Here is a 15,680-nt window from a genome sequence, read left to right as displayed (position 1 = left end):
TGCTAATCCCAAACTCCTAATTTATCCACCTCCCCTAACTATGGTAACCATAAGTTTGTTTATATGGGTCATAAACAATACTTTTCACTTTTTCCCCCATCAAATGGGACATAAACACAGCTAAATAATATATCCTAAGCCACTAAGTAATCACACTCTCATGTTATCAGTCTTGAGCTGTAATAATGGCCCATCCACTGGAGGCTGTCAAAAAAAAAAAAAAATTAAAATTTAAGATTGTTTTCAAAAGAGAAAGCAAAGGCGATGTTTTAAAAGCTATGTAGCAAGACAAACACTAATTTTCTTTTGTATTCTGTAATATAAATGATTGGAACTAAAAATTAATTATCAAGAGTCAAATTAAGGCTTCATCCACAGAATTTCATTTTGGGGGGGATTCATATAATAGAGAAATTCTAATTAGCTCTTGGAGGGAGCCTTAAAGGGAATAAGCATTAGAGATTAAGAAGTGAACAGATAATTACTAGTCCAGACAGTGGCTGGAATAAATAAAATCTCAAAAAGAGTTTTATACCATCACAATTTTGGACAAAGAGCTTGTTCATCTAACAGAGATCACTGAGTTTTCCTGGAAAATTATACCAAAAAAAAAAAATGGAAAAAGTGATGTCAACTACCAGCTAACACTACATAACAATCAAAGAAACAGATATTTGTGATAAACACCCTGCTATTAAGCAGAGAATAACAACTAAGTTTGAAAGGCTGAAATTCCAAACTTTTCTATTTTCCTTCAGATAAAGGAAGAATTCCCTTGAAACAGATCAAGCATGTTCAGAAAGTTCTGGTTTTTTGTGTTTGTTTTTTTTTTTAATAATTTTACCTCAACTTTCAACATGTATGTACTAAAGAATAGCAACACAAAAGATACTTCTTCATCTCTGCAACTTGATTCCTACATTTCCAAAGCTACACTAACTGCAAGAATAAGGAACATATTTTATATATAGGATGTAAAGGATTTGCAAAGGTAGAAATTTAAGGTTACTTGAAGGAAAATTCTCTACATTCACATCCTATCGAGGTATTCTGTATTAGGGAGGCAGCATATAGGGGGCTGGGCTTATGAGAGAGAGACAGGCAACCACTACCACTCACCCCCACCAAAAACAAACAAACAAACAAACAAAAAACCCATAAAGATATTTTTTAAAAGATGTAATTACCAGGATACAGCTTCAGACAGTGCCTTCCAGGTGAGGCAACACAGGGCAGGGAAAGTAAAGCTACGTAAGCAACTTCTACCCCACCATTATCTACCATCAAGCTCTGCTTTCTCCTGGTGACTTATTTTAAAAGGAAGATGACCTGGTGTTCCAGAAGAAAGATACCATTTTGAAAAATACGATTCTAGAGAAAATCAGGGTTTTGATATACATAATGAATTTTTCTATAGCACTTCAGCTTCTGAGAGAGCCCTGTATGTATTATAGAAATTAGGAAGAAAAGTGTTTGGGGATGTAAGAGGTCTATGCAAAATCCAAATGACCGATGAGCCTACCTAAGAAGCTGATCAATTATACTATCTAAACTAGAAATAAAGGACCATAATGACACATATTCTTCTCAAAGGAATCATGGAGATGATGCTTACTCCATTTTCCTGAAATCAGATTGTATAATACCTAAATCATCTCTAGTCTCTTAATATTCCAATTTGATAATATTATATAACCTTTTGTCTACATCCATTCCAATATTCTGAAGCCTCTGCTATTCTAACAAATTTCCCTTTCAGGTACCTAAATCACTTTTTGTTTCTTCATAATTGTTTTGCTTCTACTTATCTCAATTTCTCAAAATTCAGGTTACTTAGTAGACTTTAATTAGGCTGTCATGATTTGCAGAGCTGCCTTCAACTTTCTCCGGCAAATCTTTTACTTTAAGGAAAACACAAATGAACTAATCAAGAAATTTCAAATAAATGTTACCCACTCGTCACCTTTGGGATTAAGGCATCAAACCCCAAATTTCTCCAGAATCATAACAACGGTAGTTCTTAGACCCTATAGCAGGGTCACCAAAGTACAGGTCACTATTTGTTTCTATTAATAAAGTACTATTGGAACACAGACATGCCCATTTGTTTGTATATTGTTAATAGCCATGTTTGTATTAAAATGACAGGAGTTGCATAGCACACATTTTATGACTCATGAAGCCAAAAAATTTTACTGTCTGGCCCTTTACAGATAAAGTCTGCTGCTCCTAGAGCAAAATACTTTGTCTTAAGAAAATGAGCTTGCCCCTCCCTCCCAAAAATGTAAAATCTGATTCTACATGAGATATTTACCAATTTACTAAAACCAGCTTTTTTCCCTAAAGCTTCAGTAATGTACAGACAGGTGTAAAATTCTTGCTTACAGAAATGAAAAATTGTCTCAAGGTAGTTCTAACTTTTCATTGACCCTGATTTCTCACTATTTTCTAGGAGTTGCTTCCATCCAATTTATTAAAGTGAGAATTAGCACATCACCAATTAGATAACAAGGACTTTGCTGACTTGCTTAAAGATTATGTCTACTTTTTTGTTTGCTTAATCTCTTAAGCTGTATGTTCCTGATGAATAAAAAATCAGCAATGTTTATTGACTTATAAAAGAGCACAAGTGGGTTCTTGAACAATTGTACTGGGGGAAGGGTATAGCTCAGGTGTTAGAGTGCACGCTCACCACCCAAGAGGTCCCGGGCTCAATCCTGAGTACCTCCTCCACGCGGAAATCAATGAAGAAACCTAACTACCTCTCCCTCAGAAAAATTGTACGTCATCTCCTGCTCTGGTAGTCAGTAGAAATGAGATGTATTCCCACATATCAGTGACTGAGGTATATATTCAAAGGAAGAAATCTTTAACAGGACCCAAACAGCTTTGATTTCTATGTAAATTTTGGATAATTTTTGTTGTGCTCCCCTCTTTTGTCCTTTCCCATTCTTCTTCCCTCCTTTTTCTGATTTAATATTCACTGTGAAAACATACATAATAAATTTTGAAATGATAGTATAATGTTTTATACTATTTTTTCCACTTAATAAAATGTCAGGAATATCTTTCTATATTGCAAACTATACGGCTAGGTTATTACATTGTTAAAGGCTGAATAATTTTCACCTTATGAATGTACGTAATATATTTAATTATTCTCTTACTGGGAGCAACTTAATGTGTACACTTTCTTTTGCTATTATAAACAAAGGGATGAAACATCCTCATGCATGTATCTTTATATCCTTACCAGATTATCTCCTTAGGATAAAGCTCTAAAAGAGGAAGTACTGGAGCAAAGCAAATGTAGACACTTCCAATTTTTACACACATTTCCAAACTGATCTACAAAATGGTTAATCAAGTCATATTTGAACTAACAATTGACAGGAATCCCTGTTTTACCACAACTTTCCCAACAATGGATATTATCAATATTCTGTCATGACTACTTATATTTAGATGTTTTTGATTAGCAGTAAGGTGGAAAAGCACATTGCACATGTGAACTGACTATTCCTGCCATGAACTGCTTGTTCTTGTTTACCCATGTTCCCATCCCACTGAGTGTTCCTTTTCTTCTCATTTGTCATACACATAGATGGAGATTTTATATATATAATAGGTATATTTATATATATATTAAATATAAATATATAAAATAAATATAATATATAAATATATATAAAAACATATGTATCTCACATATCTTCTAGTTTGTTACTTGTCTTTTATTCTGGTTTGTATTTTATTCACACAGAAAAGAAATCAGTCAATTCAGAATTATATACCTAATGATAATATCCTTCAAAAAAAGAAGGAAAAATAAAGACATTTTTAAATGAGAGAGAAAAACTAAGAGAATTTGTTGCCAGCAGACTTAGACTGGACTATAAGAAATGCTAAAGAAATGATACCACTTATAAACTTATATCTTCAGGAAGAAATAAAGAGCACTGGAAATGGTAAATATCTAGGCAAATACAGAATATTACTTTCCCCATTAAGTCCTCTAAAATATGTATCACTATATAAAGCAAAAATCAGTGTATTGAGAAAATTATAATATATGCAGGTATATGGCAGTCTATACTATAAAAAATAAGAGCAGGTAAATGAATTTATCTGGTTGCAAGCTTTGTGAATTTTATACAAAATGGCATAACATTCATTCTAAATAGATTGTGGAAAGTTAAATGTCTGTATTAAAATCACTGGAACTCTAATAAACAATAATGCAAAAAGGTACAGCTAAAAAGTCAAAAGAAAAATTAAAATGAAATTCTGAAAAATATCCAATTAATGCCAAAGAAGTCCAAAAAAAGGGGAGGAAGATACAAAGAAAAATAGAAAAGGCAAAATAAATAATAAAATGGTAGACCCATATCCAACCATATCAATAATTATATTAAATGTTAATGGATGACACACTCCAATTAAAAGAGAATTCAAAAAATGAATTCAAAAAGCAAGTCCCAAACACATACTGTCTATAAAAGATGCTTTTTAAGCATAAAGATAGATAGAGAGTAAATGGACAGAAAAAGAAATACCACACTAACATTAAACATAAGTTGGCAAGAGTATCTTAATTATTATTAACATTAAGCATAAGAAGGGAAGAGTGCCTTTATGATTATTAGATGAAATATATTCAAGACAAAGAGCGTTACTTGAGGTAAAGACATCTTATAGTGACAAAAGGGTTGATTCATCAGGAAGACATACAATAATGAATATGTATATACCTAAATAACAGATTCAAAAGCCAAAGCTTTTGTCTGTCTATAAAGCTGTCTGTAAAGCTGACAGAATTAGCTGAAAAATACAACACTTTTCTCTCAGCAGCTGATAAAACAACTAGACCAAAAAAATCACTGTATTATACACTCATTTTAAATGTATGTGATATACTCACTAGATAGATCCATATGCCAGATGATAAAATACATAGCAATAAATGTAAAACAACTGAAATCACATAGGGAGTGTTCTCTGACCAGAATGGAATTTAATTAGAAACCAATAAATACAAGAGATCTAGAAAAATCTTAAAGATATGAAAATTAAACAACAGACTTATATGGACCAAAGAAGAAATCATAAGCAAAATTTAAAATATTAAAAAAAAAATTCACACACATAAGTTAACATACTGTATAGTTTTATATATATAAAGCTTTAATAAAAAAAAAAAAGCAAAAATAATCTATGTTATTAGAAGTCAGAATAGTAGTTACTCTGAGGCAGAGGGAGTTAGTACTTGGGAGGGACACAAGGGGGCCATCTGGGGTCCTGAAAATGTATGTTTCTTAGTCAAAGAGGCAGTTACAAGGGAGTGTTTACTTTATATAGAATCATCAAGCTGTACTCTTATGAAAACATTTTTCTATATGAATGCTTTATATCAGTAAAAATTTTTCTTAAAAATTTTAAAAATCTTTTAAAATGAATAATAATGAAATGCAACATTTCAAAATTTGGGGGATACAGTGCTTAACAAAACTTACCATTTAAACACTAATATTAATGAAGTCTAAAATCAATGACCTAACTTTTAACATGATGAAGCTAGCAAAAAAGCAAAGGAAAGTCAAAGTAAATAAGTGGAAGAACATAATAAAGAGCAAAAGTCAATAAATTAGAAAACAAATAATGGAGAAATTAATTAAGTGAAAAGTTGGTTCTTTGAAAAGAGCAACAAAATTGGTAAAGTCTAGCCTCATTAATCAAGAAAAAGAGAATACAAGTATCAATATCAGGAATGAAATGGGGCATCACTATAGATCCTTGAGGCATAAGAAGGAGTATAAGGAAATACTATAAACAGCATTCGTTATGTTAACAAATTTGACAATTTAATGAAATAGACAAACACATTGAAAATATCACTTAACAAAATATAACACCAGATAAAACAGAAATAGAATAATAGAATGTCTAATAACAAAATTTAATTCATTATCAAAAACATCCCCACTTGGAAGGTTTCACTGGTGAATTTTATCTAATATTTAAAGAAGAAATTATACAATTTTACATAAATTTAGAAAACAAAAAGGAGGGAATCCATCCAACCTCATTTTATAAGAAGAGTATAATCCTGATAACAAAACCCACAGTGATTTTAGAAAATAAAAATTACAGATCAAAATAGATCATAAACACGGATGCAAAAATCCTTGACAAACTATTCACAATCCAAATCCAACAGTGTATAAAAAGGATAATACATTATGACTAGGTAGAGTTTATCCCAGGAATACAAGGTTGGCTAACATGCAAAAATCAATGTAGTTGATTCTATTAATAGAGTAAAAAAAAGAATAAAATATGCAATCATGTCAGTAAATACAGAAAATGAACTGAAGAAAACTCAACACCCATTCACAATAAAAAGAAAAAAAAGAAAAAAAACTTTCAGAAAACTAGGAATAAAAGAGAATTTCCTCAGTTTGATAAAGAGCATCTATAAAAAAGACTGCATAGCTAACATCATACTTAAAAGGTAAAATATTGAATGCATTTTCCCTAATATTGGATACTAAGATTGGTCACAAGAACAAAGAATTCCACTTTTACCACTACCATTCAACATTGTACTGAAGATCCTAGACAGCCTAATAAAGCAAAAGAAAAAGCAGGAATACAGATTGGAAAGAAAGAGGTAAAACTGTATTAATTTGCAGATGGAATGACTGCCTACATAGAAAAGGATTCTAGATTCTTAAAAAAAACACTATTATAACAAATAAATAAATTTAGCAAGGTCACAAGATACATGGTCTGTGTATAAAAATCAGTTGTATTTAAATATTTAAAATTAAAATTTTAAAAATTCCATTCATAATAGGGTCAAAAGCACAAATAAATTTAACAAAAGATGTGTCAGACCTCTATGCTGGAAACTATAAAACAAGATGAGAGAAATTAAAGATATAAATAAATAAATAATTATACTATGTTTATGAATTGAAAGACTCATTTTTTGTGAGTTTCTCTTCTCTCCAAACTGATTCAGTGCAATCCCAAATATACCTGCACCTGGAATTTTGGTAAAAAATTGACTAGTTAATTCTTAATTTTCTATAGAAAATAAAAGGATCTATGCTATCCAAAACAATTTTAAAAAAAGAACAAATTTGGAAAACTACCTAAATTTGAGACTTCCTATTATAAAGCTACAATAATTAAGACAGTGTGGTACTAGCCTAAGGATCAACAAATAGATCAATGAAACACGAGAGACAGAGAACAGAAATAGATCCATACTTACAGTTATTTAATTTTACACAAAGATGAGGACATAACCCACTGGAGAAAGGAAGTTTTTTCAATAAATGACAATGTAAAAGCTAGACATCCATATGGGAAAAATTAATCTTGACTCCATTACAAAAATTAGAGCTAGATCAAAGGTAACTGCAACAATTTTAAAGCTGCTAGAAGAAACAGAAGAATACCTTCATGATTGAGGGCAAAGACTTCCAAGGACACAAAAAGCAATGATCATAAAAATAAATGGGAAATTAGACTTCATCAAAACGGAAACTTTCTCATCAAAACAAACCATTATGAAAATAAACAGGCAAACCATAGAGTTAGAGAAAATACAAAAAAAAAAAAAAAATCTGACAAAGGACTTGTTCCGAGGGTACATAAAGAACTGCTACAAGTCAATAATAAAAAGAAATAACCCAGTGGAAAAACATATGGGCAAAAGATCTGAATAAAACTTCGCAAAGGAAGACATACTAATGACCAGTATGCACATAAAAAGTAATGAACATCATCAGTCATTAGGGAAATATAAATTAATACCAGAGGTATACTACTATCCATATACCGGTGTAGGTAAGATCAAAAAGACTGACAATAATATATGTTGGTAAGGATAGAATGTTCATGCAACTAGAATTTTCATGCATTGTAGAAGAAAATGTAAAATGGAACTTTGGGAAAAGTCTGGTAGTTTATCATAAAACTAAACATAAATATACCTGCTTAAGCCAGCAATTCTATTCCTAGTATTTACCCAAGAGGAAAAAAAAATATATGCACACAAACATACAAATAAAAAATATATACATACACACATATACATATACAAAATACATTATGTACAAACATAAAATAAATAACTATATATACATACACATATATACAACATGGAATTGAACTGTGTAGGTCCACTTACACATGATTTCTTTCCCTAAATACATACTATAGTACCACAAAATCTGAGGTTGGTTGAATCCGTGTAAGTGGAACCACAGATGCAGAGTGCTGACTGTAAAGTTATACGTGGATTTTTGACTGCAAAGAGGGTTGAAACAACCCTGCGTTGTTCAAGGGTCAACTGTATATATATATATATCCATAAAATAAGTTGTCAAAGAATGTTCATGGCAGCTTTATTTACAATTGCCAAAAACTAAATACAGCTCAGGTATCCATCAAGAGGAAAATGGATAAACAAATTAAGCTTTCTAGAGTCACCCCCTTCCACTTGACATCCCTCTGACACAACAACTAAGCTGTTCTCTTTAAACAGAAATTATATATCTCCCCTGCTAAAACCCTGTTTTGGAATAAAGTCCCAACTCCTAAAGGCCATATGATCTAGCCCTCACCTCCTACTACTTTCTCCACAAGTCTTTCTTCTATACCTCGAAAATGATAAACTCACCATTTTAAGGACTTGCACTGGCTGTCCTCTATCTGAGGAGCTGTGCATCCAGAATTTTACATGCCTCTTTCCCATTATTCTGGCCTTAGTTCAAATATACCTTATCCAGACCCTCCCTGATTGCTAAATGAAGTAACTTTCTTTTTCTCTCTCTCGATCCCATTACCCTCTCTTATTTATTCACTGCACTATCTGAAATTATCTTTTGTTATTTACATGCTTATTGTCTTTCTTCTCGGCCTGAAGGTGAACATGAAGACTATATCTTGTTGACGAGTATGTTCCCCAGGAAAAGGGTTCCTGATACAGAGCAGGCACTCATTAAATACATGCTGACTACTTATTGCCATACTCACGACTGTCTTCAAGTGCTAACACAACTTTAAGACCAATAAACAGTGGCATAGTTTATATCTTTCTTCCAAAATTTTAATAGAGATATTCAAATAATTGAAGGAATTTAAGAAATGAACATTTCTCTTACTTTTAAGGTTAAAACATTGTGGCTTACTGATTTTAATAATATAATTACATAATTATAGGTAATAAAATAGAAGAGGAAAGAGAAGGTGAATTTACTGAGTGACTACTATGCAGTTGGCTATACTTTACATTATTTAATTTGTCAACAACTTTGGTGATACACAGGTGATAACCATTTTATGTATAAAAATGCAAACTCAGAGAGATTTAGTAATTTGTTCAAACTCACACAGCTAATATGTGGTAGGACCAAAATTCACAGTCTTCCAAAAAGTCCACGCTTTTCCCACACTAGCACAGATCAAGATATGATAATTTGCAAATACATTCTTTTCCTATTTTGAGAAACAGTTTGGAATACTGCTCTTCTTTTCCCCTCTTCCCTTACTGCTACAAACTTCACTCATGTCTAAGACTTTCTCTCCCCAGCTAGCTCAGCTTCTCACTAGGGTGCCTTTTTTTCACTCTAGAAACTTTCCTTAGTATCCCTAGATGCATCCTCTGATGAAACGACCTGAAGAGTCAGCAGTGACTCTTGATTTCTCATTGGAACACGAGTAAATCCTGTCATGTCTCAGTTAAAACAGTTTATAATTATCACTTAAGAAGACTTTATCTTCTATTTACCCTTCGATGAACATAAAAGTTACAATGTTGAGAAAACTTTAAAAAGGATGTGCACTTTAAGCCAGAGAATCCAGAAAGAGAAACAGGGAAAAGGAATGTTGGCTATATTCACTATTTCAATCAGTGCAAAGAAAAAGAAAATGTCAAATGTCAAAAAAGACAAAACCAGGAAGCTCAGAGCACTCACACTGGCAATAAGCCACAGCTCCTCAACATGATCCCAGTTTCCTATACCCAACCCCTCACCCTCTAAGGCCTAAAAAACCACCATCACTCTTAGAGCTCAGAGTGTACCTTCTCTAATAGGCAAGCAGGTGCTACCTGGGATAGAGCAAAGATCCATCTAAACTATCTGCAAATCTGAACCTTTGCTCCCACAGGCACAGCATCGTATGTGGTGATTAGGTCTAAAGTACCGTTAGCCACTGTTAGTTCTGGCCAACGATTAGAACAACAGTGAGTTATTTATTGAGTATTTAACCATATGTCAGACACTGTGCCACAGTACTTCATTTATCTCATCTAATCCTTATAAGAACCCTATATGATAGATACTGTTATTTCTATTTTTTTCAGACACAGAAACTGAGGCACAGAGAAGTTAGGTAATTTGCCCATGTATAGAAAGTAGTGAAATCAGAATTCTAACTGTATTCTGATTGATACAAAACCTATAATTATACAATATTTATAGGATGATGAACCAATGAACTTTCAGAAATAATTTCACATATTCATATATTGAGTCTGCCTATTTTTGACTGGTATATCAGAATTCTATTAGGTTCATCAGCTAAACTGTAGACTTCATTTACTCTACTAAAATATCAAAAATACAGCTATTTTAAAAAGCATGCAAAATTTAACACTAACAGCTTAGCACATACCTACCGTGATGTTACCCATCTTGCTTTGTAGTGTTATATTACCTGCAAAGGAGAGAAAAAGACAGCTTTATATATTAGGGATAATCTAGAAAGGAACTATGTTAATGGTATCCTAAAATATGGTTAGATATCTACAACATTATTTAATAACATGTTATTGTTGGCAATTTTTCTCAGTATCACAAACCTAGTCAGATTTAGCTGCAAACTCTAAAATAAATAGCTTTAGACATCTATATAAGCTCTCTTCCTCCATTCCACGTTAATCTTTTATAGCATAAATGCAAAATAAACCACCATACTTTCCAGGAAACATGGAAGAAAAATAATGATATTTCTAAAATCCAAAAATGGAAAAATTACTTAAATGCACTTACTATGCATTTTCAACCTAAATATCATTGAATTTATCAGACCACATAAAGCCTAGTTTTGAACCAAATAACACTAAAATAATCTACAGAAAAAAGTAGTTACTGTTATTTTTCAGGCTAGTATGACACTCTTATCTGTTAGAGTGGTTTCTGTGCCAAGAGTTAAAAAGGCTTGGGGCAGGAATAATGAATATTTAATAAAGATAAAAATCGTCAAATGTTTCCATCTTTCAATGAAAATATATTTTCTAGGATAAGTGTAAGCTATTGCAGCCATTCTTCCCAGCCCCATACTCCAACACCAAAAATAATCGGATTTTTCTTCACATGTGTTTGTATGTATAATTACTCCTAGAGTCATACTACCTATATTTACTGCACTAAAGCTATAAGCAATATTACCTCTTCCATCATAATTCCAATATTACAGTAAAAAGTAAAGGAATAAATTGTATCTCAAAACTAATCTAGGGTAAGTGAAATCATTTATTTCATTTCATGCATCTTGTTAATACTAACACATGTTGGTACCTGGGAAAAAGAAAAAAAGGCACTTGATTCATCTATCCAAAGTCAAACGTGCTTTGATTGTAAAAATTTCTCTAAACATTTTATAGTCCATCATACTTTATGTGAATATATGAACAAAGGGTACATTTGTGTAGGACTAAAACTTGGTTTGTGTGTAGAAGTTAAGCTCATAAAATTATTTTCAAGTTTCAGTAAGTTACAATGTTGTGAAGATCCTTATTTCATTGGTGTGTTATAGATACTCTTCCAATTTTCAAACCCAGTGAATGCAGAGTCAGACGTTAACAGTGGCCAAAGATCATATAGTTTCTAAGATGGCTGCCAATGATCCTTGCTTCCCTGTATTCATGCCTTTGTATAATCTCCTCCACTTATGTGTAGGCTGGACCCACTCATTTACTTTTAACAAACAGAATAGGGCAAAAGTGATGGGATGTTACTTCCAAGATTAGGTTACAAAAAAAATTCTGGTTTCTGTCTTGCTAGCCCTCTTTTGCTCTAATGGAAGCCAGCTAGTCAATTGCCCTATAAAAGAAGCCTCCAGCCAATAGAATCTGAACTGATCCCTGCCAACAACCACATCAGTGAGCTAGGAATCAGACTCTGTTTTGGCTGAACCTTCAAAGAAGCCCACAGCCCAAGCTGACACCTTGATTACAACCTTGAGAGAGACCTTGAGGCAGAGGACCTAGTTAAGTCATACATTTTGGATGAGTCAGGAATCTGGGTAAGACAATAAATCTTTGTTTTCAGCCACTAAATATGTAACACAGGAAGAGGTAACTAGAAAAGACATTGAAAGCTGGAAATGGGGTGATGCCACAATAAATAATTTAAAATATGGGAATAGCTTTGGAACTTGGCAGTAGGCAGAGGTTGGAAGAATTCTGAGGAGCACGGCAGAGAAAGCCTAAGTTGCTTGAACAGTGTGTTAGTAGGAAGCTGGACTTTGAGTATACTTCCCATGAGGGCTAAAAAGCAAGTGAGGAAAATGTTTTTGGCAACTACAGGAAGGTAGATCCTTATTAAATTGTATGAGAAACTTTGCAACACTATCACCTTCAGTACTGTGGAAAGTAGGAAATGTGCCTAAATGAACTGAATGATCTAGCTAAGAGGACTGTCAAGCATAGTCAAAGTGTTGTTAAGTGCTGCCTATTTTTTTTTCTTGATGCTTCAGTAAATGCAGAAGAAGGGAGATAAACTAAAGAAAGGAATGCTAAATTTAAAAAAAGAAACCAGGAAATGAATGATGTTGAAAATTCTCAGCCTCTCAAGATGGTAAAAGATGCTAAAGTTAAGAATGGTTTCTAAACTATGTTTGAATCCAGGGCACTGCCAGAACATGGCCTGAAAATGAAACTTGATGGGGTGACTGTAAAATCTTTTGTTACGATCACAGTTGGCACTTCATAGTATTAATCAGTTATATAAAAAGTCCATTAAAAAGATTAAGGATGTCTCAGATCTTCTGAAACAATAGGTCCTCTAGAAAGCTTGAGAGAATTCTATCTTCATATCTCTGCAGAAGCCCGTATCTCTGCAGAACCAAGAAGAGATTCTTGGATGTGCCTTTTATCTAATAGAATAAACCCCAGTGTTATTTGAGAGGCTGACAAAATTTTTGAGAGAATTATATCAGCAAACATTTTGCTAACTTCAACTGAAAGGGTGAGTGACAGTACAAACTGAAGAGACCACTGGACGCCCCCCCCTCCAAATTCTGCTGGCAGGAAGCAGACTGAGAAAACTCCTCAGCTGCAAACACATGCTACATTTCATGAAAAAGGAAAGAAGACTCGGAGGAACTAAGAACTCAGAGGGCTAAGCCTGGAACCCTAAAGAATTACTGCAAGGTCTTGAGGTGTAATTAAGAATGTCCATAGACAGATGACTGGATAAAGAAGATGTGGTATATTTATATGATGGAATACTATTCAGCTATAAAAAACGACAATATAATGCCACTTGCAGCAACATGGATGTCCCTGGAGAATGTCATTCTAAGTGAAGTAAGCCAGAAAGAGGAAAAACAAAATACCATATGAGACCGCTCATATGTGGAATCTAAAAAAACAAAAGAACATAAATACAAAACAGAAACAGACTCATAGACATAGAATACAAACTTGTGGTTGCCAAGGGGGCGAGGGGGGTTGGGAAGGGACAAAGGACAGACTGGGGGTTCGAAATTTGTAGATACTGACAGGCATATGTAGAATAGATAAACAAGATTATACTGTATAGCACAGGGAAATATATACAAGATCTTGTGGTAGCTCACAGCGAAAAAGAATGCAACAATGAATATACGTATGTTCATGTATAACTGAAAAATTGTGCTCTACACTGGAATTTGACACATTGTAAACTGACTATAACTCAGTTAAAAAAAAGTTAAAAAAAAAAAAGAAATCTCCAAAATTTGCCCACCCAAATTTCAAAAGCATTATGGACCAGAGACTTCTTTGTGCCCCTTATTTTCTCCTGTTTGAACAGCAAAGTCTATAGCAATTATCTTATGCCTGTCCCATCATTGTATGCTGAGTGAGTAGGTGGTATACAGGGGTGGGGTGGGAAAACTAGGGAACGTGTCTCTTTAGTTCACAAGCCTTCAGATTCAGAAGAGCTATACTTGAGGCGTTACACTTAAGCAACTATACCTAAAGAGTCTCATCTACATCTGGATCTGATCTTGATGTAGCTATTCTGATGTAGAAGAGATATGTAATGGGATGAGACTTCAGGAACCTTTTCCAAACTAATTTTGAACATTTGTTCAAAAAATAATAGTATTTATTTTGCTAATGCTAAATAAGAAAATACATAATAGTATATAATGCTAAATAAGAAAGACTTAATCCCTGTTCTCACAAACTTGCTTAAATGCTCCAGGCTAACTGATGTGCATGATTTAAACATAGCATGTTTAGTTCTGCCTTTTTACCTTTGATTATCTAATTATTTTTGCCACAAAATCCTTCCCCCTCAGCATATTCACATTTTACCCATATTTCAAATCTCAACTCTGGTGATAACTCCAGTATGACTATTCCCCCTGTTCAGGTCAGGTCATTTTAGTCTCCTTCCCGAGTGGCTGTGGCACCTAATTCATCCTGTTTAGTTATAATGTTAACTTATAATGATCAGTAAATACCAATTTTTAACTTTTCATGTATGTCTCGCCCCAGATACCCTACTGTTGTGGATGACCAGTCTGTCCTCTGCACCCTCTGCAAGTAATGCATGTCCTTCCCAGTTACAAAATTCCAGTGTAGAGCACAATTTTTCAGTTATACATGAACATACATACATTCATTGTCACATTCTCTTTCGCTGTGAGCCACCACAAGATCCTGCATATATTTCCCTGTGCTACACAGTACAATCTTGTTTATCTGTTCTACATTTTGAAATCCCAGTCTGTCCCTTCCCAGCCCCCACCCCCTTGGCACCCACAAGTTTGTATTCTATGTCTATGAGTCTGTTTCTGTTTCGTATTTATTTTTTTTTTGTATTTTAGATTCCGCATATGAGCTATCTCATATGGTATTTTTCTTTCTCTTTCTGGCTTACTTCACTTAGAATGACATTCTCCAGTAACATCCATGTTCCAGCAAACCATTTCAAGGAAGCTTTTCTTTCCTTCTAAAAAAGCCAGGAGACTATACATATTTATACGTTAAAAATATATTTAGTAGAATATATATAAATACATTATATCTTACAAATACATATATATATAATTCTTTAAAAATCATAAATATTCAAATAGTAGAATATAATAAAATATACTTTATAAAGAGTCTAACTTTTGATAATTTAGAAGATTATTAGGATAATAAACTGTCACAGAATTTTATATCTAAACACAAACTATCCAAATACCCATTCTCCCACTAGATTCCCAATGCCAGAACATTGGGGAATATCTGTTGAGAAATTAGTTTCTTTCATATTAGAAGGCATACGTACTTAACAGATGTTATTCAACCAACACTATAAATAGTAAATAGTATTAGTGAACTAGATTACTCATTTTCTTACCCTGAAAATAGTTAGCTATACTTAAATTTTCACTTGGAA

At 33.1% G+C, this 15,680-nt stretch overlaps 1 protein-coding gene across 2 annotated transcripts in view; it reads right to left on the bottom strand.

The window, feature by feature from the left end:
• FAM185A (family with sequence similarity 185 member A) overlaps positions 1-15,680 on the bottom strand; it is a 130,547-nt gene that overhangs the window by 98,587 nt on the left and 16,280 nt on the right. For both annotated transcript variants that reach the window (XM_031454738.2, XM_031454739.2), the window contains exon 5: positions 10,690-10,731. In XM_031454738.2, coding sequence (XP_031310598.1) covers positions 10,690-10,731 — 42 coding nt within the window. The remainder of the gene's footprint in view (positions 1-10,689; positions 10,732-15,680) is intronic.

This window comes from Camelus dromedarius, chromosome 7, assembly GCF_036321535.1.
Source record: "Camelus dromedarius isolate mCamDro1 chromosome 7, mCamDro1.pat, whole genome shotgun sequence".
NCBI classification, from domain to species: domain Eukaryota; kingdom Metazoa; phylum Chordata; class Mammalia; order Artiodactyla; family Camelidae; genus Camelus; species Camelus dromedarius.
Note: the sequence above shows the minus strand (reverse complement) of the source record. Positions and strands in the feature narration are given on the sequence as shown.